This window comes from Leopardus geoffroyi, chromosome D4 (genome assembly GCF_018350155.1).
Source record: "Leopardus geoffroyi isolate Oge1 chromosome D4, O.geoffroyi_Oge1_pat1.0, whole genome shotgun sequence".
NCBI lineage: Eukaryota > Metazoa > Chordata > Mammalia > Carnivora > Felidae > Leopardus > Leopardus geoffroyi.
This window is the reverse complement of record NC_059342.1, coordinates 85996046-86018966: the sequence shown is the minus strand read 5'-3', so window position 1 is coordinate 86018966 and position 22921 is coordinate 85996046. Positions and strand designations below refer to the sequence as shown.

The following is a 22921-nucleotide window of genomic DNA, read 5'->3' as shown; positions in this document are numbered from 1 at the left end:
TGAGCCTAATAAACCAGGACTGGACCCTGTTCTGTCTGGTTGTATAGCCAAAGCTCTTCCCACACCTTTCAGGGTCACAGGGAGGCCCAGATGTCACGTGTCGGGGCTCTGCCACAGGCACTGGCTCTGCGTATGGAACTGGCACCATGTGGGTGGCTTCTGGGTGCTCTCCCAGAGGTACCCCTCCATGTAGGTCTCTGCCACAGCTCATGCTGATCGGGCTTTGTCGGTGTCCATGAGACTGGACAGCCACAACAGTCTTAGGCCCTAGATCTCCTTGGGTAGGACCCTTCCCAGGCCCCTCGTCCCTTGGTCTCCGCGCTGGAGTAACCTTCTGGTGGTTTTGGCTGATGGGCACGGAAGGGCAACTGCTTACCACGAGACACGCCGCTCCTCCCAACTCTGTGAAGGGTGCTATTCCCACCGTGACTCAAGTGAGGAACCTGAGGCTCAAGGAAGTGAAGCCACTCATCCCACCCCACTGGCCTGTCATTAGGGATTTAGGGATGGAGATGCAAATATTAACAAAGGGAGTCTGGCTTTCTGGTATGAGTAGACAGCTTATGTCAGCCAAGCTCCTCCAAGTGGGGGAAGTCAGAGTCTGCTTCCCTGGAGCCTGGGGGAGTGACCCTGGCCTTGAAGGGCAGTGTAATGGTGAATTTTCTTCAAGGCCAGCTTTTAGAATAGTTAGGGTTGTGGTGGCCACCCTTCCTCCCAAGATAAGCCCCGTATGCTGGAGTGGGGGTTGTGATAGTTGGGTGATTCTGGTCAGGCCCAGGCAGGCTAAAATCAGCACAGAGGAGCTAGGATCTTCAGCCATTGGAACCAATCTGATCACTGCCCTGCTTTGAGAAGATTTGTTATTTTGAATGTTCAGGGACAGAAATGCAGAATGAATGAGAATTGTATCTGGTGAACTCAGAAATCAGGGAGTTTCTTGGACTGACATGGCTCCCACTCCAGAACCACAGACAACTTTCCTGGCATGATGCTGGAGCAGAATGTGGCTAAATGGAATGTATTCCAGGAAAGCCATTTTACAGTCTCCTCTGAGGGGTGGATCTTGGGTAGTGGTGGGGAGGAGGGATGCAGGAAGCAACCCTACTCACGGGAAGTCTGGTCTGGGGAAGATGTAGGATGACAACCAAATAAAACACTTCAGTCCCAAGTGGTGTGCAAGATGATGATGATGATGATGATGATGATGATGATGATGATAGTGATAAGGATGATGGTGATAATAAGGATGGGCTGATGAGGATGATGGGGATGATGGGGATGATGGAGATGGTGGAATGATGGGATGATAGGGGTGATGGGGATGGTGGGGATGATGGAGATGATTGGGGTGAAGGGGATGGTGGGGGTGATGGGGATGGTGGGGATGATGGAGATGATCATCGGGGTGATGGGGACGGTGGGGGTGATTGGGGATGGTGGGGGTGATAGAGATGATCGGGGTGATGGGGGTGATGGGGATGGCGGGGGTGATGATCGGGGTGATGGGGATGGTGGGGGTGATTGGGGATGGTGGGGGTGATAGAGATGATCGGGGTGATGGGGATGGTGGGGGTGATGGAGATGATCAGGGTGATGGGGATGGTGGGGGTGATGGGGATGGTGGGGACGATGGAGATGATTGGGGTGATGGGGGTGATGGGGATGGTGGGGGTGATGGGGATGGTGGGGATCATGGAAATGATCGGGGTGATGGGGATGGTGGGAGCGATGATCGGGGTGATGGGGACGGTGGGGGTGATTGGGGATGGTGGGGATGATGGAGATGATTGGAGTGATAGGGGTGATGGGGATGGTGGGGGTGATGGAGATGATCGGGGCGATGGGGATGGTGGGGGTGATGGAGATGATCAGGGTGATGAGGATGGTGGGGGTGATGGAGATGATGGGAGTGATGGGTGCTAGGCAATGTGCTAAGTGCTAAGCAGTATTTGTTCCTTATCTTGTCTAATCACACTGTGATTTTTCTGTCCTAACAATTAGGAACACTGTTAGGCAGCACTCTTCTTCTCCCCACCTTATAGATGAGGAATCTGAGGCTTGGAGAGATGGAGTAACTTGCCCAAGGTCACAGCACTAGGAAGAGGGAGAGCGGGTAGCACTATTGAGGTAGAAGCAACCAGGGTCCCACTTGGGGCAACAGCATCATGAGAATTCAGATTAGCCAAGGCAGGTCTGAAAGGCCTCTCCTCCGCAATAGTTTTCTAGGTACACATTAGGTGGTATCGTGGGGATTAAATGTCCTAAAGCTGGTTTAGGAGGTTGGGGAACAGGAGAAGTCCTGGATCATAATTACACTGGGGCCTCAGTAATCTTGTCTTAGCAGAAGTAGGCTTCTCCACCCATTCTTCTGTCCCAAGCACGCAGAGCCCCTTGAGGCAGGCATCTGCCTATGGAAGGGCCCAGGAGATGCTGTTCATCAACAGCGTCCACCCACACCAGCAAACCCTTAATGGGAAGCCATCCCCTTAGGCCAGAGCTCGATCCCGACCTCTTGCTGAGGATCCACCCTCATCTGCAGAGAGGAAGCCGCTAGTCTGCGTTCTGCTGGGCCCTAGGACATCCCTTCTAGCCGTACTTGCTAAAGGCCTTTTACTGCCTATGAGTCACTCACTCACTCACTCACTCTTCTCTGGGCAATGTCCCTGATCTGAGTGGGTCCCTAGGAGCCATATCCATACTGCATGTTTATCTACTCATACTGAGTGGATAAAACAACACTTGACCCAAGCCAGGCCAATCAGATTTTCTCTCATGACAACTCAGAACCAGATCTGAGACACAGAAAGTCAGGCTCTGTGGCTGGATGAAGGTATAATGTGTAAACCTGGGAGCTGTGAGGTGTCCGTCTTCCCCTCTGTGAGCTGAGAAGTCTAGAAATTGGTCTGCGGGGAGAGAGGGGACTGTGGCAGATGTGCACGGAGATGGACTGATACAAGACGGAGAGTCCTCCCATTTTCTAGGACCTGAGTCTGAGGGGTTGTAGGTACCGGGCAGAGAGGTCGTGGGCTGAAAGTTCTCAGCTATCTGGGAAGCCACAGCAGCTAGTGGGCACGGCCTGGCCCTCATCTGCCAGGGCCCCAGGACGAGGTCAAGCAAAAGGCCCAGGGACCACTGCCAGCCGTTCTCTCTTCAAGGGGTCTGAGCTCCTGGGTGGAGCCTCATTTTCCAGACTTCAGTGTCTGCTGCTGAAAGTGAGGCAAGAGATGTCATCTTTGGGGGGAAACCGAAATCAGAAGCTTGGGACATTGTCCCACTGGGTTGCCCCAGGAGGCAGAGCAGCGGAATGGGGGTACAGAACAAGAAGGACAGAGGCTGGGGGAAGCAGACTACGGGGTGGGTGGGTGAGGGACACGGGCCTGGAGGATTCCTGGGCCCCAGCCACGGAGGTGAGAGGAAGCGGTGAGGCCCTCTGTGAAAGTCACCCTGTGAACAGCCACTCTCATGTCGCACTTCAGTTAAAGGCACCCCTCACCTCCAGGACTGCCTCCCTGTCTCAAAATGCTGCAGTTTGGGGCTCAAGAGACACCTCTGTACCTTGGCAAAATCTGCCAGAGCCCTTTGATCTTCTCAGGAGGGGAATGGGGTGTCTTTAAAAACTGGTTTGGGGGTGGCAGACTTAGGAATCTGCTGCCATGACCCTACTTTCCTGGGGCCTCCCTAAGGATGCTGGAAGATTCCACCAGCTAAAAAGAACAAGTCAACCTCACGCAGGGAAAAACTGCATCACCTAACCTCTTCGACACCCTGGAGCACTTGCGGGGCCAACCGTCTGCAGCGCCCTCTTAAAGGGGTCCTCCCCACAGTTCAGTGTCACCCTGGAGGCCAACCAGGGCTGGTGGACACTCGTCTTCATTGCAGTTCATCCATCCCATGATGGCTGAACCGCCATGTGGGGACTCTCCTCTTCACCCCATCCAGTCTTAGACCCCCGGATCACTGGCTCGCTGGCAAGAGGGACAGACTGAAGGAAACTCATAAAAGCATCCAAGTAAGTTCCCAAACATAGCAACTCCACCTGTGTGCTAAGTATTTCCTGTGAGTATCCTCGCTGTAGAGCTGAGGCTCCTCAGGCCCAGAGGTTGAGAGCCATGCCCAAGGTCACTGAGAGCAAGCAGTCCTGATCTCAGGCCCCTCCCGGCGCTGCTGGCAGTGTCTGGAAGCCAGATCATGATCTTTCAATGCAGAGGTACGCTAAGAACTTCAGAGACCAGGATGCATCATGGAGCCCACCTCTCCCGCAGTGACTCTTAAGAGACATACCAAGCGTCCCTGGGCCACCTCCTTTCTCATCCTGGCACGAGTCAGGCCTCGCAGCCTCCTCAGATCCCACCACCCCTCTCGAGGGCCCACTGTGGTCCTCTTCACCAAAGTTCTCGGGCTTCTGCTTAACCATCGCCTCTACCAGAAACCACCCCTGACCCCGCAGTCTGCCTTGAGTCACCCCGCTGGACTCTGAGCTCTGACTAGCTCCCTTCTATCCATCACCTCCCTGGGAAGGAGAAACAGCTCTGCCCCCGAGAGGCTGTCACACTCTCCTCTTATGACCCCCAAGGACCCCTCTGCCTCCTCGTCTTTCCACCCCCTGTGGCAAGAGGGACACACTGAGTGAAACTCATAAAAGCATCAAAGTACGGCAACTCAAACTCAAAAAACATCTGGCCCGCCTCTCACGCGAGAGTACCCTTTCCACACACTGCCAATGTGGGACTAGAGAAGACAGATGGCCCAGGGGTTCGCGATGACTTTGTGCCATACTTTTCACATGTTACGTCTTCAAAACCAATCAGTAAATGTTTCTGATTGTATCTTTTTTTTTTTTTTTTAAAGTTAAATGTTAGTTTTTTTCAGGGTGTAAAAAAGGCATGTACCCACTGTGGCAGATCTGGAGAGGGAAAAAATGAAGGAAAGAAATTCATTCGATGACCCTAGGACTCAGAGAGAACCAAGATGAAGGACATTACGTGTTTTTGTACGTACACGTACCTCTATCACCCATTTTGTTCCTCTTTTAAAAAACTTCATCTAAAATTGTCAACTCTTAGGCTAATATTCTTATTCTTACTTTACTGCCAAATCAGGCATAAAAAGAAGCACCTCTTAGTTCTTACTGCTGGGTCTGACTAAAATATTCCCTACCCTCTTGAATTTCTGAGAGGCCTGGGGTTTGCTCGAAGCTAGCCTAGGGCTAGTCCATAGCCCCTACTTTCCAGTTAATTATGTACATGTTGAAAATGCCTTTTTGGGGCCACCTGCCTTCTTTCCCATGTGTCTCTAAACCAATTGAGGGGTGTGTGCTGGTGGTGAGGCCACTGGCCTGGGACCTCCCTGTCCTTCATGCTGGTGTTTGGCTCCACTTCTCTTCCTGGCCTGGGTCAAGCTTGCCACCAGGGCCAGGGGCCTGGTGGACAAAGCAGGTGAAAGTTGTGGCCGCTGAGCTTCAGGGCTGAGGGACAAAGTACTGCCCCTGCCCCGGCCTGGCCTCTGGGGACTGGAGAAGCCAGGCACCCTTCCTCTCTCACACCCCATTCCTCTGCGCGGGGCCAGCCCTCTCCTGCACCATTGGCTGTGGTTCCGAGGTGGATTCGGCCCACGTGAGTGCAAAGATGTAGAGGAGGCTGTGTCCTTACGACACCTGCCAGGACTGGTGGGGTCTCCGAGAAGGGGAGCTCCACTTAGCCGAAAAGTGTTCTGGAGGTTCTTTTAGGGAAGACACCGGCCTCTGGGCCCAGGCAGCGTGGCCCTGGCTTCCGGGGAAAGAGAGAATCTGCTCACCTTTGTAGAGCTGGAGCAAAGTGGCCTGGGGGTGAAGGGAGGACCCAGTGGGGCTGAGCACAGTGTGGGTGAAGGTTAGGAAGAAGGGAGGCCCGTTGGCAAAGTGAACTGTGGCCACTGAACTATGTGGAAAAGAGTGGCGTTTGATGAAGATTTTCAAAGAGCGTGAGACAGACTCTCCCCTCCAGCTCTCCCATCCGGGTCTTCACCAAAGTCTAAAATGCTCGCGTGCATTTGAGGGAGCGGATTCTTTCCGGTGGACGTGGAAAGAGGCTAGTGCAGGATGGAAAAGCAGACTGGAGGCCGGGCCACAGGAGGTGGAGGCCAGGGCGCAGCGTGGGTCTCACGCTGGAGGGCTCATCCCAGCCCCACAGGCACCTTCCAAAGCAAGTGGTCTCCTGTCTCCTTCATCGGGCTAGGATCCCAGAGCTGGGTCCCCAGAGAATGAGAAACAGGACGTTCTCCCTGCGGGCTCCCAGGCCTGGGCATCTGCCTGGCTGAGCCAGCTGGGAGACCGGCGCTTGCTGGAGGTCCTGCCCCCAAAGCACCTACTACGAACATTATGATGGATGGGAAATCGAATGCCAAATTCTAAGTGAAAGAGAAAAAAGAGAAATGCTGCGCCTTACAGGGTTCGCTACTGATTAAGTACAGCATCCTCTCCCGGGGCAGGAATTCTCTCACTGTCTTCCCTCCTGGTGGCTCCAGTCTGGGTCATGGGTGCTCCTTAGGATCCACACCTGCTGCCCTCAGTGACTAGCAGGGTGCCTGGCAGGATGCAGTGGCTTAATAAACAGCTACTCAATGAATGAACGAGTGAGTGAATGAGGGAATGAACGAACCAGTGAATAAGTTCAAGTCTGGATGATATTCAGGATCCTGGCACCATGACTGCATTCCCCACTCGGTGTCCCCTCACTGGCCTGTGGCCAGGGGACACTGGCTTGCCTGTAAGCCCCCTTCCTCAGGGTCTCCCTAGGAGTCCCCTGACTGATGTTGACAAAAGCCAAAATTTTGCTCATCGGATGTGGAGTCTGCCCTAGACCCTGTCTGGTTCTCATCTCCACTGCTGGGCCGGCCTCAGGGCGAGGGCAGCGGGGACCATTCGCCCGAGCGACCCAAGCAAGAACAGAGCAAACATCCCTCCAGAGGTCCCACAGCAAGGGCAGAGGGGGCAGGTTCCGAGGGCTCGTGGCCTTCCGTCCAGGGTTTCCCAAGGACAGATGGACCGACCAACCGACTGACTGACATGGGGCCAGTCCCTGTAGCTGTCACAGTGGCCCTCTGGACCAGGCCGGGAGCATAGCAGTGAAGAGGTGGGCTCGGCGGTCAGGAGGATGCGGACCTGGGCCGGCTCTGCCCTACCAGAGGAGCGGGAAGCAGGACAAGTCACTTCACCTCCCTGAGCCTTGCTGGCCACAGGTGTAAAACGGGGACACTACGGATAACCACCATCCAGAAGTGCTTGAGGATTCGGTGGGGCCGAGACAGCGTCTGACCCACAGGGAATGCTCAACGGAAGTCACTCCTGGCTTATCACTTACGTCTCTCTGCCCTGTGAGGACTCGCTGGGTGGGTTCACCTCCTCCTCTCTGGCCGTTTTATGATTGTGGGGTCCGGTGAGACAGGAGGCGTCAGCACCCCCCGGAGGAATGAGGAGTGAGGAGCGTGTGAGGTGTGTGTGTGTGTGTGTGTGTGTGTGTGTGTGACCGTACATGTGTACATATACCCACACATGCGAGAGCACATGTATGGATGCACGTGTGTGCACACGCGTGTGGGAGACTGTGTATAAGTGTGGGCGTGTGTGTGTCCCTCTGTGCGCACGGGCCCCCGCACGCTGGTGGAGGGGCTACTGTGAAGGACGGTGTGGACCTGCCTCTCTGCAGCATTCGGTGTCAGTGGATTTCTCCCTGCCATCCCCTCAGACCTCCAGTCACCACGACGCCCCTCACTTCCGGCGGAGCCGCCGCCGTGGGAGCTCCCCACTCAGGATCTCTGTCTTCCCGGGGCCCCCCTGGTGCCCGGCAGAGAAAGCATCAGCGTGTGGGGTGAGTGGCTTCCCGAGCAGGAGGCCCCACTCCCGGGGCAGAAGGGCTCACCACAGGGAGCCAAACCCGGGGCTGGGATCCACTCGCTGTCACCAGTGCCCAGCGGGGCGGGTGTCAGCCCAAAGCCGAGGCCTTGCGGGTGTAACACTCTCAGACCCCACCAGGCGGAGCCACGGGCCCATCTCCACACCAGGCCCATCTCAGGAGTCTGGTTTTAAGAACCCACATTTCAGACCAAATCTGCTCGCAGGTTCTCCCCTGCAGCTCGGCCTGAGGAAGAGCTACTGGCCTCAGGCACCTGGGCTAGCTCTGGACCGGAAGATGAGTGGGGCTGCTCAGAGCATGGGGCCGGGACCCCCGCCCCCTGCCCATCCTGCTCTTCTGCCTCCCACGCCGAGGGGGCCTGCCCCTGGGCCCCGAGCTGACCCAAGGAGCAGCCAGTGAGGGGCGGAGGGGGTGGGGGCTGGTCCCTGCCCAGAGCCCTGAGCGCCGCCCTGGGAGGGAGGCCGAGCTGAGGCCACACTCACCTTTCCAGCCCTGAAGACATCTCTTCACTAAACTCTGAGCTCTCACTACTGCCTGGAAAAGGAACACAGATCAATGAGCGTGGCGGCCTCGCGGAAGAGTGGCCAACCCCGGAGGAGTCTGTTCTCCTGGGTCAGCAGGCCCAGGCCCCCTGAGCTCCACAGAAGTGCCAGACGAACAGCTTTCTGACCCTGTGGGCCTCCATATGACTTGGGGCTTTGCTGCTATTTCTGACTCCCTCTCCTGGGAGCGTCAAAGAACCAGCCCCTCCCGCCGTTCCCGGTAGGCCCTCCACTCCCTTCCCTCTGCCCCGCTGAAGGCGGCAGCTACCTGCCCACTGGCCCCCCAGGCTCTGTGTCCCTTGGCCTCTGTGTTGGCCTGGCCTGGCCCCATCACCGCCTCCCTCCTGGCCCAAGTGACACCAGTGCTAGAACAAGCCTCACCTAGTGAGGACAGGGCCAAATGAGCACCTCCTTCCTCCCAAATGGTCACAGAGAAGCTGCCTGGCATTAGACAGAAGCCTCCAGGGAGCGCCCCTTCACCTCCTGGCCAGCATACACAAGAGACGGGCTCCACCTCCCCCAGGCTGCTCCTCTGGGGTGGACCGGGACACCGGCTCTCCAAGGCCCGGCTCCAGCCACAAGGACACCTATCACTGCACACCGCCGAATGCCTCTGTGAGCTCTCTCAGGATCCGGAGGTGCCTCGGCTCAGCTCTCTGCCTGGGCTGCCTGCTGGCACTAAGGCGGGCCAGCCGGAGAGGAGGAGGGAGGAGGTCTTGGGCCCCTTGGGAGTCACCGGGTGGAAAGGTCTCCAGACAGGGCACATGCGCACATCGCAGTTCACTCCCGGGGCTTTCGGCTCCAGACAGAAAGATATCTGAGTTTCCCAAGAAGAGGGGCTGAGGACCAACCGCCTGGTGATCTGCCTGGATACCGGACAGCACTGTGCCTGAGTCCCTTTTCTGTCTCAGGAATAGCAAGGCCTGGGGGTTACAGGCACAGCTCAGAAAGTTTTCCTGGATGGAAAACTCAGCTGCCCAGCTGAATGCTCTGGGTCTGGCACTTCCCAAAATGGTTCCTCAGAACTTCACCCCCACCCCATTCCAAGACGTTCCGAGGAAAGGGTTCCATGACCAGGCTGTGGGGACCTGCAGACTCTACTGCCTTTCTGGAGAGATCCATAATGCTCATCAGCATACTCTAGTCTCTCAGAACAGATCTGCTTACCTGGTGCAGCCCAGCCTTTCCTGAACATACTGACTCCAGAATTCTCCCCAATACACTGACACCTACGAACCACAGCCTGCACTGTCCTAAGCTGTTGTAAAGCCCTGACTGGGTCCAATTAGGATAACTGCCTACCAGGTGAGAAGGCAGGTGCCAACTTTGCTCATCACAGCCCTTCTGGGGGGTGGGAGATGACTGCCCCTGTAGGGACACTGCCTCAGAGACTGGGACGTGTGACAGGTGATTCCCGCCCTTCCCCTTCCTCCCCCTTCCTCCCAGTGCTCATGGGCCCCCCACCCTGCAGACCGCACCGGATCAAACCCCCAGCCCGGCAACGAAGCCACCCCCAGCCCTGGGAGGACTCCCAGACAGACACGCAGACACACAGACTACGGAAGCACAGGCACACTGAAAGGACACAGCCAGTGACAGTACTTGTCTGATGGTAGTAATGACAGGTGACCTGGACACCACAGGGTGACAGGCCTGTGACCAGAGCTCAACAGTGTCCTCAGCTCTGCCTCCAACCTCTCTCCACCCCAGCCTCGGCAGTTCTGTCTCTGTTCCTTCCGCTGACATAAGTACCATTTCTGGCTGAAGCTCAGACATGCCATTTTATCCCCGAAGATCAATTTTTCATCCTCCCTAACTCTGGCTTCTCAGTGTGAAGACAAGTACACGAGTGAGAGAACCCGGTGGCCCACCCAGCTGCTGTCCCCGGCAGCTCCCCCCGCTTGGCTCTGCACGCTGGGCCTCGTGGCTCCCCCAGGACAGAAGCCCCGCCGGGGCCGCGGCCAGGCTCTCGCAGTTGCCAACCAATGACAGCGGGTCTCGGGTGTGCGTCCGGCTTCCTTCCACCTGCGTGCCGTGCTCAGGGCTACCGGCAGGACGAGGACAAACCCAGGTCACTTTGTGAAGCCCTGGAGATGGGGAAGCAAAGCCCTCCTGGCTCTGGCGACTCCTGTAGGGGAGCCCTTTCTGCAGAGGGTGAGGGGCCACCGGGCGCTGCACAGTGACAGAGACAGACACGGAGCACACACCGCACTGTCGTGTGCAGGCCGGAGACGCTTACCTAGGGAGAGTCCATTGGTGACGGCAGAGGAGGAGGTGAGGGCGAGGCCCCTGCGGGGGCTGCGAGACTCTAGGACACTGTCGTCCAGCAGGTGTCTCGCTTTCTCCGATGGGAATGTCGCACTTTTACTCTCAACTACACTCAACTGACACATCATACTGGAAAACGGAAAGGAAGAAAGAAGGCAGAGCTCCTTATCTGTGGAGTCACAGTGAGTATACCTGCCCTGGGGTCCTGAGCAGATGGTGCAGCCGGAGGAAGAAGGTGGCCACCCAGAACCACGGTGCAAGTCCAGGCTCGGCCCTATCTCATGGCGTGACCTTGGGCAAGTCACATCCTTTCTCTGAGCCTCAGTTTCTCCATCTGTCAAATGGGGACTATGGATACTTGCCCTGCCTGTTTCTCAGGACGATTATAAGGCTCATGTGAGTGGATCGTGCTTGTGAACCATGGCGCCACACGAGTGAAGGGGCAGAGTGGCCCTGTGGGCAGCATGCCTGGTTCTGGAGTCACACGTCTGGTCCAAATCCTTGTTCCAACCTTACTCACCATTGCAAGGTGCTTCACCCCATTGAACCTCATAGGACTCATCTTACAATGCATATGATACAGCCCCTACCTCGGAGGCCTGCAGGGGCTCAGGGACATAATGCTTGGCAGGCATGTAGCAGAGTATCTAACACGGAGCAAGCGCCAAACCCTCAGACAGCAACCCTTTTCCCCTCCAGCCTCTGAGTGACTCCAGGGCCAGCCTGAGCTGGCCGAGGCTCGTGTTTTGGTGGCGGAAGAAAGGAAGGAAGGGAGGGATGGAGGGAGGAAAGAACTGAGGGAGGAGGGATCCAACTGGTTCGAGGGCCTGTGCCCCATACCCTGGGGACATGGGCATGGCTGCCCCCAGCCACGCTGAGGTCCATACATGTCCCCGCGCTGTCAGTCCCACAGGGCTGGGTGAACCAGTGGCAGGTTCACTGCTCTGCAGGCTTTCTGAAGCAATGGGCAAGCAGAGACTCTGAGCCCCAACACAGGCAGATGCCTCAAGACACTGAGTGATGCTCTGGATGACAGTCACAGTCTCCACTGGGCTCTGGAGCTTTCCGCAAGGGAGGCACTAACTGAGCTTGGCAAACTTTCTGGAATCCAACCATTGCTGCCCTGCACTTCCCTGTATGCCTCCTCCATTGGCTCCTGAGCCAGTGATCCCTGTCACCAGGACACAGGCTGTGCTGCCGCAGCCGGGACCGCTCCCCCGCCCCTCCCCGGCTCTCCCCGAGCCTGTGCCAGCCTGAGGAGAGGCCGTCAGCCAGGGATACCAAGAGCACGCATCAGATGGACAAGGCGGCTCCCAGTAGCCAAGCAGTCCCAGCAGCCCTGGAGCCCACGGTGGGGGGGGGGGGGGCTCGCTCAGTCACCCACTTGTTTCCCAGGCTGTGGCTCTTCCGGTGTCTCGGGACAGGGGGTGTGGGGAGGCTGCCAGCAACAGACGCGTCGGGACAGGTGGGCCGCCGGCTGAACCTCGCCGAACTGGAGCCAGTGGAGGGGCCTGTGAACAGGAGAGAGAGAGTGATGGGGGTGGGGGTGAAGCTGGGCTGGGGAAGCCCAGAGGAGGTGGCTCCGGGAGGGGTCAGGTACCTGGCCTGGCTGCTGTAGTGGGGCCAGGTTCACACAGGCCTGGTGGCTTTCTACTCGGGAGACACTGAGCCCTAATTGGCAGTATAACGAGCCTCTGAACCGACTGTTAAGGTGCCCAGCGTCCTGCTCTGCGTGGTGCCCCCTGACCAGGCAGTGCCACCGGCTAACACGGGGGAGGGAGAATGTGCGGATGGAGATGGGGTGGATGTGGGGACAGGCAGCCTGGCCTGGTTTCCCCGTGGCAACACTTATCCAGGGCCACCCAGTTGGGTGACAGAATTGGGACTTCACGGCCCATCTTCTGAGCCCAAGTCCAGTGACCTGGCCCTGTGTCCTTCTCTGCCTGCTCACTCAACCAAAAATGGAAGGAGGGCTTCTCAGAGGAGGCGGGGGATTTACCGAGGTAGGGCTGGGCTAGGGAGGCAGGGGTTGAGACCCCAGGCCTATCAGTTACTGCCTGGTGACCTTGGACAGGTTACTTAACTTGTTCCCTGAGCCTCGGGTTCCTCATCTGAAAAGCGGGAGTAACTTAACTCACCTTGCAGGTGGCTGGGAGGTCATAAGGTCATGTACCTAGAATTTCACAGGTGGCACTTCTAACTTGTTTCATTCTGACAACTGTTACCATGTCCTTCTCAGCCCTATGCATGGGGTCACTGGAAGGTCATGAGAGCCGGGAGGCCAGGGCCACCAACCACACTGAGTGCCGGATGCGGAGACTGAGGCAGCATCCTTCATGTCCGTGGCTAGATTTTGAGGGCCGTGGCCCCGACCACTATTGTACTTTCATTTCTGTGGCTTGGGAAGAGACAACTTTAAGGGAGGTGACCGCAGGTGCTAGCCTAGCCACAGCTGCCTGGGACAAACACTGGACATAGGAACCAGGGCTTCCACAAAGGAGCTCGACCATATCAAACGCACACATGGAGAGTCTGTGAGGCCCGAGGTCCACCCAGGGCTTCAGATCTTCCACCCCAAGACGCCATAGATGCACAAGGGACCGAGGGGTTCCCTGGTTCTCCAGCATGCTTGGATCATCCTCATAAAGTCCAAACTAATGAGCCCTGTTCCCAGCCTGTCGCCACAGGAAGTCTAGGTCCCTTCTGGCCCTCCGGAAGGTTCATGAGGCGGGAGCTCACATCACCCGGAGCGTGGGCTTCCGGCTCCCAGCCGTTGGGTTCTCACCCCTGCCTCCCCTCCACACCCCCACCGTGCACACACACCTCCTCCCTCAGATCCCTGCGCCCCACCACCAATCCCTCTCTCCTCAAGCCCCCTCCCTTTCGAGAGACACCACTCTCCACCTCCACGAGAAAACTGTGGCTGTCAGCTCCAGCCTTGCAACTGTCACATGTGCTCCATCCACACGTGCCTTCCTGTAGGGCCTGGGGCTCGGGCACTCCTCTCCTCCCCGGTCCTGCCTGTTCCCTCTGAGCATTCACACAATCACCTCCTTTCTTTCCGGCCCCTTCCACAGCCTTTAAATACATCGTCGTCTCCCGTTTTCTGTGGAATACAGGCCCTTGGCCCCGTGTTCCTCCTGGCCAGTCGCATTTCCTCAGAGGACCGTGCTCCTCGTAGCTCTGCCTCTGCCCTCACACCTTCTCCCTACAGCCTGCGGCATCCGGTGCTAGTGGCCACTCCTTGCAACACCTTGCGTCCCGGCTGTCTGTGCTGTCTCACTCCTGCCTCTCCCTGTGCCTCTTGGTCACTGTCACTCTGTCCTCGGTGGGCTCCTTATCCTCCACCTGGCTCTCGTGTTGGTGTTTTCTACGCAGACTTCCCTCTTTGGGTCTGGTTTTGGCTCTTAAATTTGTCCCACAGCCCTCTTTTCTGAACCTGAGACCAATACACCCAGGATGCTTCTGTCTGAACATTCCTAAGGTACCCTGAGTTCTGCTCCGTGAAGGTCACACCCGGAACCTCCTCCTGTATTTCCAACCATGGACACTCAGTCATCTGGCCTGGAGTGTGGGGTCGTCTTGGCTTCTCCCGGACGGTGACTGGCCTCTCCTCTTCTTACCCCCTCTTTACTTGCCAGACATGATCACCGAGGCCCCTAGATTCTGCACATCCCCTCCATACCCATCTCTCCTGTCACCACGTGGGCTGGGTCCCCACACGACCTTCTTCTACCTCCTGACGGATCCTCTGAAATCCAACCCCTGTACAGCTTCGTGAGTGTTTGAAAAAATGAAAAGCTGGGCACATCAATTCTGAGCTCGAAACTGCCAGCGGTGTGGTGTTCAATGCTGCCTGACCACTGCCTGGTCACTTAAGCTGGTCTTAATGTCCTGATGGAAGAATAAAGGGAAGAAGTCGCCAGGACAGTTGTCAAGAAGGGCAGTACAGGCCTTGCCCTACCAGATATCAGAACAACACACAAAATGGTAGGAATGCACCTAGTTTGGTGTTGGAGCAGGGACGGAGAAACAGTTCGGTAAATTAGAAGGGAGAGCCCGGACTCGCTTCATGATGGTGGGTCAGTGGGGCAGGGAGGGTCTTTTCAGTACACGGCGCTAGAACCATCGGGCTCCGTGGGGGGAAAGACGAAATTGGGGTCCTCCCACCTTATGTTACACAAGCGGATTCACACCATGAATGTAAAAAAGCAAAAATGTGAAACTACTGGGGAAAAAAACATAAGAGACGATGTCGATGACCTTGGGGAAAGAAACAAAAAGCATAAGACCTAAAGTACAAAAAAACCCCACAAAACTGAATTGATTGCATTAAAATTAAACATTTCTGTACCAAAACAAACAAATGAAAGTCAGCAAAATCAATGTTAAAAGGCAAGTTGTACTCTGGGAGGAGGGATCATGTCACCCACACCCCCAGCAAAGGATTCGTGTTGATATATATAAAGAACTTCAAATATCAGTTAGAAAGAGGCAAACCACACAGAGAAAATGGGTAAAGGACACAAACGGGAAATTCACAAAAGAGGAAAACCCCACGTGACCAATAACTACAAGGAGAGATGCTTAACCTCACCGGTGATCATGGGAATGCAAATTGTATAGTAACGGTGAGAAAAAATGTTTTTACCTTAGTAGGTTGTCAAAAATTAATTAGCCCAACAAGATCAAGTGGTGGCCAGGATGTGGGAAAATGGGCTCTTAGGGTGCCAAATATTTGGAAAGCTATTAGCCTGGCGAGCGAAGGTGAAGATGCTATGCCTTTGTGACCAGGCGATTCCGGTTCTAGGTATCCCCCAGATTTCCCCCAGGAAACCCCCGCACGTAGTATACGCACAAGGAGACACGTTTATGAGGATGCTCTATGTAGCATTGTGTATAACAGCAAAACGTCTACATGCCCCTCAGGAGGGAAATGGAGAAATGAGCTGTGGTCTATTCACCCAACAAATTCTACAGAGCAGAAAACAGCGAAGAAACTGAATTTAAACTGAATTTATACGTATCCATACAGATCACGTCCTAGAAGCATAAGCTCAGTGGAAAAGTGCAAGGTGCAAAACAACGTTTACACTGAGGCATGATGCCAGTTTTGTAAACACTGTAACACATACAAAACAACAGTATAATATAAAAACCCTGCACAGGAATAACATAAATTGGTCTCGGGAGAGTAGATACCTCTATGGGGAAGAAAGAGGAAGGATAGGGTAAGAGGGATTTCTGCTGTATCTGTAGTGTTATTTTACTTAAGAAAAATATAAAATATGGCTAAATGCTAATTTCTGTTAAATATGGATAGTGGGCACAATGGGTACTCTCTACGTGTTCAATATTTCATCATTTAAAATGAGAGTATTTTATTTTATTTTTAATTTTTTTTAATGTTTATTTATTTTTGGGAGATACAGAGACAGAATGCGAGTGGGTTAGGGGCAGAGAGAGAGGGAGACACAGAATCAGAAGCAGGCTCCAGGCTCCGAGCCATCAGCCCAGAGCCCGACGTGGGGCTCGAACTCACGAGTTGTGAGATCATGACCTGAGCCGAAGTCGGACGCTCAACCGACTGAGTCACCCAGGCGCCCCTAAAATGAGAATATTTTAAAAACACATGGATGGGGTGCCTGGGTGGCTCAGTCGGTTGAGCCTCTGACTTCAGCTTAGGTCATGATCTCATGGTTCGTGAGTTTGGGCTCTGGGCTGACAGCTCAGAGCCTGGAGCCTGCTTCAGATTCTGTGTCTCCCTCTCTCTCTGACCCTCCCCCATTCATGCTCTCTGTCTCAAAAATAAACATTAAAAAAATTTTTAAAAAATAAATAAAAACACATGGATGCCTACTATGTGCCAGGGGCTGTGCTGGAATCTTCCATTGCCCTCCAGATTCGTCCTGCACCCTTTTCCACCCTGTGCCATTAACTGGGAGCTGGGCTTGGGGCCTCGGTCAGTGGGCTCCCTTCCCTCTGGCTCCTCGTTGGATCAGGCCTATGGGGAGCCGTGGCCAGAGACTGGGGGGAGGGAGCAGAGAGGCTAAGGCACCATTTCCTCCAGACTCCCCTTCAGGGTCACCCCTGAGAGGCGGCAGTTTCCCCAAGTCCTCTCTACTCTGGTTTTCATAACCACTGTCTCCCTGCACTCCTGTTCCGGCGCTGGGGTGCTGCGATGTCCTTAGGGTTCCTTAAACCCGCCGGCCCCTTTCTGAAAAATTCCTCTGATCACCCCGCTGGACTGTGCCATCTGTGTCCTGCTGAGGCCCTGCGGTGCTTTCACATTTAACCCACACAACAGCCCTCTGACGTCTGTACATTAGCCTTAATTCACAAATGGGGAAGCAGCAGCTCAGGAGGTTAAGCTTCAAGGGCAGGGAGCTGGTTGGCTAGGCAATCAGGTTCAAGTCTAGGCCTTGTGAATCCATGGAGCGGACACCTGGGACCACCTGCCCGCCACCCCCTCCAGGAATCCCCCTTCCCACCACTGATAGGGTCACAGGGGAGCCAACGCCAGACCGCTGTGGCCTTGCTCCTGGATCCGGATAGGGATAGACACCTTTCCCGAGGATTTTTCAGATGTGAGCCTAGAACATGTCTGAGGACAATCACTTTTTGCCGGCTGTGCAAGAGAACCTAGACGTTGCCAACGGCCATGTTTCCTGCTTGTGGAAAAGAGTCCCGTTTTAGTCGTTCCCGCAGCCCTGGGCCGCGTCCTTCCTTCCCTGGCTGCTCAGCCCTTCCTGGACCCCATAAGCCAAAGGTTCCCCTTTTGGTTGAGGCAGCCAGCGTCTGTCTCATTGTCTGCAGCCCAAGGAACCTGACCCCGAGGCCCCGCCACACCACACCGCCTCCTAGAGGGCTGCCTGGGTGGCCTAGCCTGGTGGCAGGACACAGGGGAGGCTGCTGGAGGTCCCAACTGCAGCCCGCACAGGACATCTCAAAAACAGACTCTGGCAGACCACGATAATGAAGCCAGAGAGGCAGGGTCCGCACCTCACCGGATCCGGTCCTCGGAAGGCCCTGGAGGAGTGTGCGGAGGTACCAGACGGGTAACTAAGCTTCGTGTGCGCGTGCGTTTTCCTGGCGAGGAGTTCCACTCTGCCAGCAGCTCTGTCAACCGGGGAGTGTATCTGAAGCATCTTTAGAGTGTGTGAGAAATGGGGTTTCTTGGGCCCGTCCTGGAGGCTCTCATCCCACTGGCTCTCCAGGTGACTGGCACGTGCGCCCCGGAAGGCCTTCCGCTCAATCTCTGTCCTGGAGGAAGCGTCTCGTGTGGCTGCTCCGGAGACGAAGGGGAAGAACGGAAGCCCTCCTGCTCCGTTTTCGTTTGGCACTACTGCTCAATGAACGAGTCCGTGCGGAGGGTGGAATTTGCCTTGTTTATCAGTGGCATGGACGTGGGATCACACCCCCTGAGTCACTCTGGCTCCCACCCTGGGTTCAGAAAGTATTTTGTAAAGGTCAGTTCGCGCACTGCTCCTCCCCTGGAGTTTGAACTGGAATTTGACTCCCAGTGTTGTTGTAGTAAATGATAACGGTGATAATTAAGGTGGAGCGTTCCACCCCCGGCACCGTGCCGCGTGGGCGTGCTGCCCTCCACGCACGGGTGGCGGGTTCATAGGTGAGAAAGCCAGGGCTTACACAGTTGCCATGGGCTGCTGGGGGGTGGGGGGCTCGCAGTTCAAAGGTCAGGCATTGGTGAAAACCTGAGGCAGAAGAAACCCAGTGACACATCTGAGGTGATCTGATAAGCGGGAGGCACTTCCTCCAGGAACTCTGTTGGGTAAGGTCCAATTGCTACTGTTGCAGGTGAAGGTGGAGAGGACCAACATCTATTATGCACCAGCTGTGTGCCAGGCTTGTACGAACACTCCAACACGGACTCCTATGCAGTTGGTAATTTGACAATTGCCGTTAAAAAAATTTTTTTTTAAAGGTTTATTCATTTTTCAGAGACAGACAGAGACAGAACATGAGGTGGGGAGGGGCAGAGAGAGAGGGAGACACAGACTCTGAAGCAGGCTCCAGGCTCTGACCTGTCAGCACAGAGCCCGACGTGGGGCTCGAACCCATGAACTGTGAGATCATGACCTGAGCTGAAGTCAGATGCCTAACCGACTGAGCCACCCAGGCGCCCCTACAATTGCCATTTTAAAGGGACATTCCAAGGCATGTAAGGTCACGTGCTGGAGGGGTGCTGGCTTTGTTCCCTCAGCTGCCCATGTGTGCTGTGCCGTGCCTAGAGAGCTGGACTCTCCAAGCCTCTTCTGGGAACTTGCTTGGCTTTCCCGCTCACTCCCTTTCTCACCTGCCTCCAGATGGTTCCTGCATCCTGGCTCTGATCTGCATGTTCCAGCTCTCCTACGCTTCCGGACTCGCCCTTGGTTTCTTCCGCTTGGCTCCGGATTCTCCCTCCAGGACGAGGCCCAGATCCGCCTCCTTCTTCTTGCTGCTTTGGACGGCCTTGGGAGGCATGCCTGGCCTCAGATGGCCCTCAGCCGGGTTGAGGAAAGGGTGGGAGGCCCAAGCAGAAGAGGCTGTGATCTCCCTGGGCCCAGAGTCCAAGCTGATACTGCTCCTAATGCCCTGGGTCTCAGCCACTCCCACCCCCTGGTTGTTGACCAATAGCCTGGTCTGACGCTAAAGCCGAAGAATTTCCATTCAGTTGGGACCTAGGGTTGGGGGGGGGGGGGGCTTCTCTGCCAGTAAGTGACATTCTCTGCTACTGAAAGGCCTCACGTTCCTGTCCCACTAAGCCTGGGGTGGCCACCACGTGACAGCACCAGGGAACACATGTCTTCTGGGACCATTTCTGAGCTGAGCAGCTGGCAAGTTTGTTTCTCCATGTCCCCTGGGGCAAGGGCAGGGGTGGGGGCAGTGATAATGAACTGGGGTTCTGGCCTCGCTGTGCGGAGCGTGGTCCCCGCTGCCCAGCCCGATATGGCACGGACAGCTGGAAAAACTGACCATGTGGCTTGACTATCTCAGAGGATTGCTCTATTTTTCCTCCGCATAATTTTTCCATGAATAATCTTTAAAGCTCTTTAAGTGGCTGTTTCTTTAGCAGTTTTATTGGAACATATGAGAACTGACAGTCTCTGTGGGGAACGAGATATCATGTTGAAAAAAAAAAAATCTGGTTTTCATTACATTTCTCTCAAGAAACCAACAGGCTGCCCAACAGACCACTCATTGATTGGAAGAGAAAAGAGCACAGGGCCTTCTAATAATGGCTCTGCAGAAGATAGGAGTGAGGGTGATGAATGGTCCTAGCTAAGAACTCAGAGTCTGGAGGCAGGCAGACCTGGGCTCCCGTGCTATCTGCCCCTTGCAGGCTGAGTGACCTTGGGAAAGCCACCTCGCACCTCTCCACCTGATTCTACATCTGCAACACAGGAACAGTGGTCTGACCTGGCAGCCTCCCTGTAAGGAGGAAATGATCCAGCATCCCTCCCTCCTTCCTGCAGCAAACGTTTCCTGACCCTGGGCCAGGGGCTGGTCAGCCACGTTGGATTAGAGGGCTGATGCTCTGCTTTCATGGGGTTTACAGTCAGGTGGGGGAGAAAGACAAGCAAGCGGAAAATTACACCCAGGAGGGACACGTGCTTCGGTAGGAGAAAAAGAAATAATAATCATGGTAATAGCAAAAACTACACCGACAGAGTAACTACCACGACGATAATGGTGGTGGTAATGGAACACCTGACCTTCTTTGTGCATCTACAGGCGCCACACACTGTGCTAAATGCTTTGTACACAGGACCTCATTTAAAGGCCTTGCGGCAACACTGCCTCCCAGGAGCTGTTGTTAGCTCAGCGCTGTGATGTGGGACCTGAGGTCAGAAGGGTTAGGGAGCTTGCCTGGGCAAGCAGCTGGTGACCAGTGGAGCCATCTGAGTGCATCTGAGAACGCGGGAAGGTCGGAGTGGAGCTGAGGGTCTGACATCCAGGCTGAGCCTAAGAGATCCAGCTGAGGCCTATGCAGCAGGAGCAGCAAGAGCAAAGACAATGGAACCTACTAGAGAAACTGCAGGGAGCCACCCTGGCGGAAGAGCTGAGGGCGGGACTGTGTATGGGGGGCGGATGGTGGCTGTGGTGGAGGGGGGGAGGAGTGGGGGTGGGGGGGCACCTGAGGAGTTTGGAGTTTAAGGAGGGGAAGGTGTGGAGATTTTTAGGAGGGGCGGTGATGTGCTCAGAATCGCACCCTAGAAAGCTCACTCTGGCTGGAGAAGCACGTGGTTGCAGCCCCAACGACAGGCCGGGAAGGAGAAAGAGGAGGAGAGGGGTCTAGGGGGTGGATCAGCAGGGGTGTGGTGGGAGGGGGGCTTGGGGCAGCGTAGCTGGATGCTAGTGCCGTTCACTTAGGGAGCAGGCTCAGGGGACCGACGAGAAGTTCAGGTCGGGACTGATGCGAAGGGGCCACTGGGGGAGTGTTCAGGAGACAGACCGCACCGGGGACAGACGTGTCCAGCCAGGGGAGTATGGAGCCCCGGGAGTGGGCGAATTATCCAGAGTTGCAAGCTCGGTGAGAAGAGGGAAGGCCTGGGACAGAACCAGTGTTTGTGGGATGAGAAGAGACAACCTAAAAAGGAACTTGTGTAGAACCAGGGTCGACAGAACAACTCTTTGAGAAAAGCGTCATTTTAGATGCAGGAGGAGACTGACCTCGGGCTTCACTTATAATTCTAACGGAAGGCGGCAGAGGCGATGCGCGGTTTTCAGGCCAGCGGCCCTGACTTCGGCTGCCACTTCTTCCCGCTCCGAGGTGCCTGGTGCAGGCAGCACCCATCTCTGGGGCTGGAACACAGAGCAGCGGCTGCCTTCCCTTGGGTGTGGGTCTCTAGGGGGAGCAAGCCGGAGGGGCCTGGCCTGCCACCTCAGTCGGCCGGCCAGCGCCAAGAGCCAGCGTCCCCCTCTGCCCACCCATGTGGACCCGGCAGACAGTTGTGACACACCTCAGAAACGGCCTTCTGCTCCGCTAGATGTTTCCCTCGGGAGAAGGGAGAGATGGAGGAAAGAGCCGCTGACCTCTCCCTTCCTCAGGGGCTAAAGGAGCAGCAGCAAGGGGTTCCAGGGAGACGCAGGCCCAGTGCTGACGACACGCATGTCCTGCGTTCTCAGAGAGGGCAGCGACCCCGTGTCCTCAGAGAGGGCCAGGCCCTCCGGTCACTCACTCTCCCGCGGCCTGCACTTGCCTTCAGCGCCCATCCACTTGTCACTAAGGAATGAGATGTGACTTCCTGTTGACCAGAGTCTCCCACCAGCACCAGCTCGGGGAGGCAGGGGCTGCGGGACTCGAGTGTGCATGACAGACGGGCCGGTGCTCTGGCTACAGACGGGCTGGCTCTGCCGAGGGGGACGGGGAGCCTTGTTCCCACGGCTTTCCGGCAGCAACTGGGGCCCTGGCCCGGTCGGCATTGCCCAGGTTAAGCAGTCTGGCAGCCAGGCTGCCGCTCGCGGGGTGCTTTCCGAGTCTTGCACACTGTAAGTTAACGGGAGGCAGCTGTGGCAGAGGGGACTTGGAGTCACGAGACTCGAGTTCCAGTCCAGCCTCCGCCTGGGCTGCCGGGAGCTTGGGGTCCGGCCTCCTCGGCCCCCGAGCCTCTCCGGGTTGGAGAAGAGGAGTGGCCACGGCCGGACGTGGAGCTCCCGACAGTGCCACCGGGCCATGTGGTTCACGGGGCGGACTTGCTCCCAGCTTGAAGAGGGTTCTGCGCCTCCCGGCCTCTTTACTGTGTGTGCCGTGAGCCTTGTTCCCACAGTGGGGACTTGGGCCCTCTCCGGGGCTGCCAGAGCCCTGTGGCACCCGGGGACATGGGGGTCCTCTGCACAGAAAGCCTTCTCTGGCCAGGTTTCACGGTCGGGCCTCGGCGCTGGTCACTTTCACATTCACACACGTTCTTTGTTTCTCATACATGCAGCTCTCCCGGGTCCTTGCTGTGAGCCAAGATCTGGCTCGCATGTCATTCAGAATGCCCCGGTCCATTTCTTTCTGAAAAATGGCGGTGGATCCCCCTTCAGCGGTGGTGAGGCCCAGATGCTTTCTCCCTGGGGTCAGGGCAGGGAATGCAGGGGAAGCCGCTGGTGCCGTGTGCGGCGCGGTGGGGGGAGGAGGGGGGCTGGGCCACAGTGGGGCAGCAGAGTTGGACAGAAGCGGGCTTGTGTCTCTGCTCCTCTGCTTGACCTTGACATAGCAGGCCACCAGGTGAGAGA

At 56.1% G+C, this 22921-nt stretch overlaps 1 protein-coding gene and 1 long non-coding RNA gene across 14 annotated transcripts in view; one reads left to right on the top strand and one right to left on the bottom strand.

Moving 5' to 3' along the window:
- Nucleotides 1–22921, bottom strand: part of RALGPS1 (Ral GEF with PH domain and SH3 binding motif 1) — a 276400-nt gene that overhangs the window by 16697 nt on the left and 236782 nt on the right. For 9 of the 12 annotated variants that reach the window (XM_045469762.1, XM_045469768.1, XM_045469771.1 and 6 more), the window contains 3 exons: nt 12084–12210; nt 10671–10828; nt 8372–8423 (listed from right to left, as the gene is read on the bottom strand). In XM_045469762.1, coding sequence (XP_045325718.1) covers nt 8372–8423; nt 10671–10828; nt 12084–12210 — 337 coding nt within the window. Of the gene's footprint in view, nt 1–8371; nt 8424–10670; nt 10829–12083; nt 12211–22921 lie in introns of those variants that run through there. The other 3 variants (XM_045469772.1, XM_045469773.1, XM_045469774.1) reach the window with 2 other exon arrangements.
- LOC123593620 lies at nt 18378–19761 on the top strand. Of its 2 annotated transcripts, none has more exons than XR_006710404.1 (2): nt 18378–18491; nt 19027–19761. It is a non-coding gene; the product is annotated as an uncharacterized LOC123593620 (long non-coding RNA). The 2 variants fall into 2 exon arrangements; XR_006710403.1 differs by having other exon boundaries at nt 18409–18604.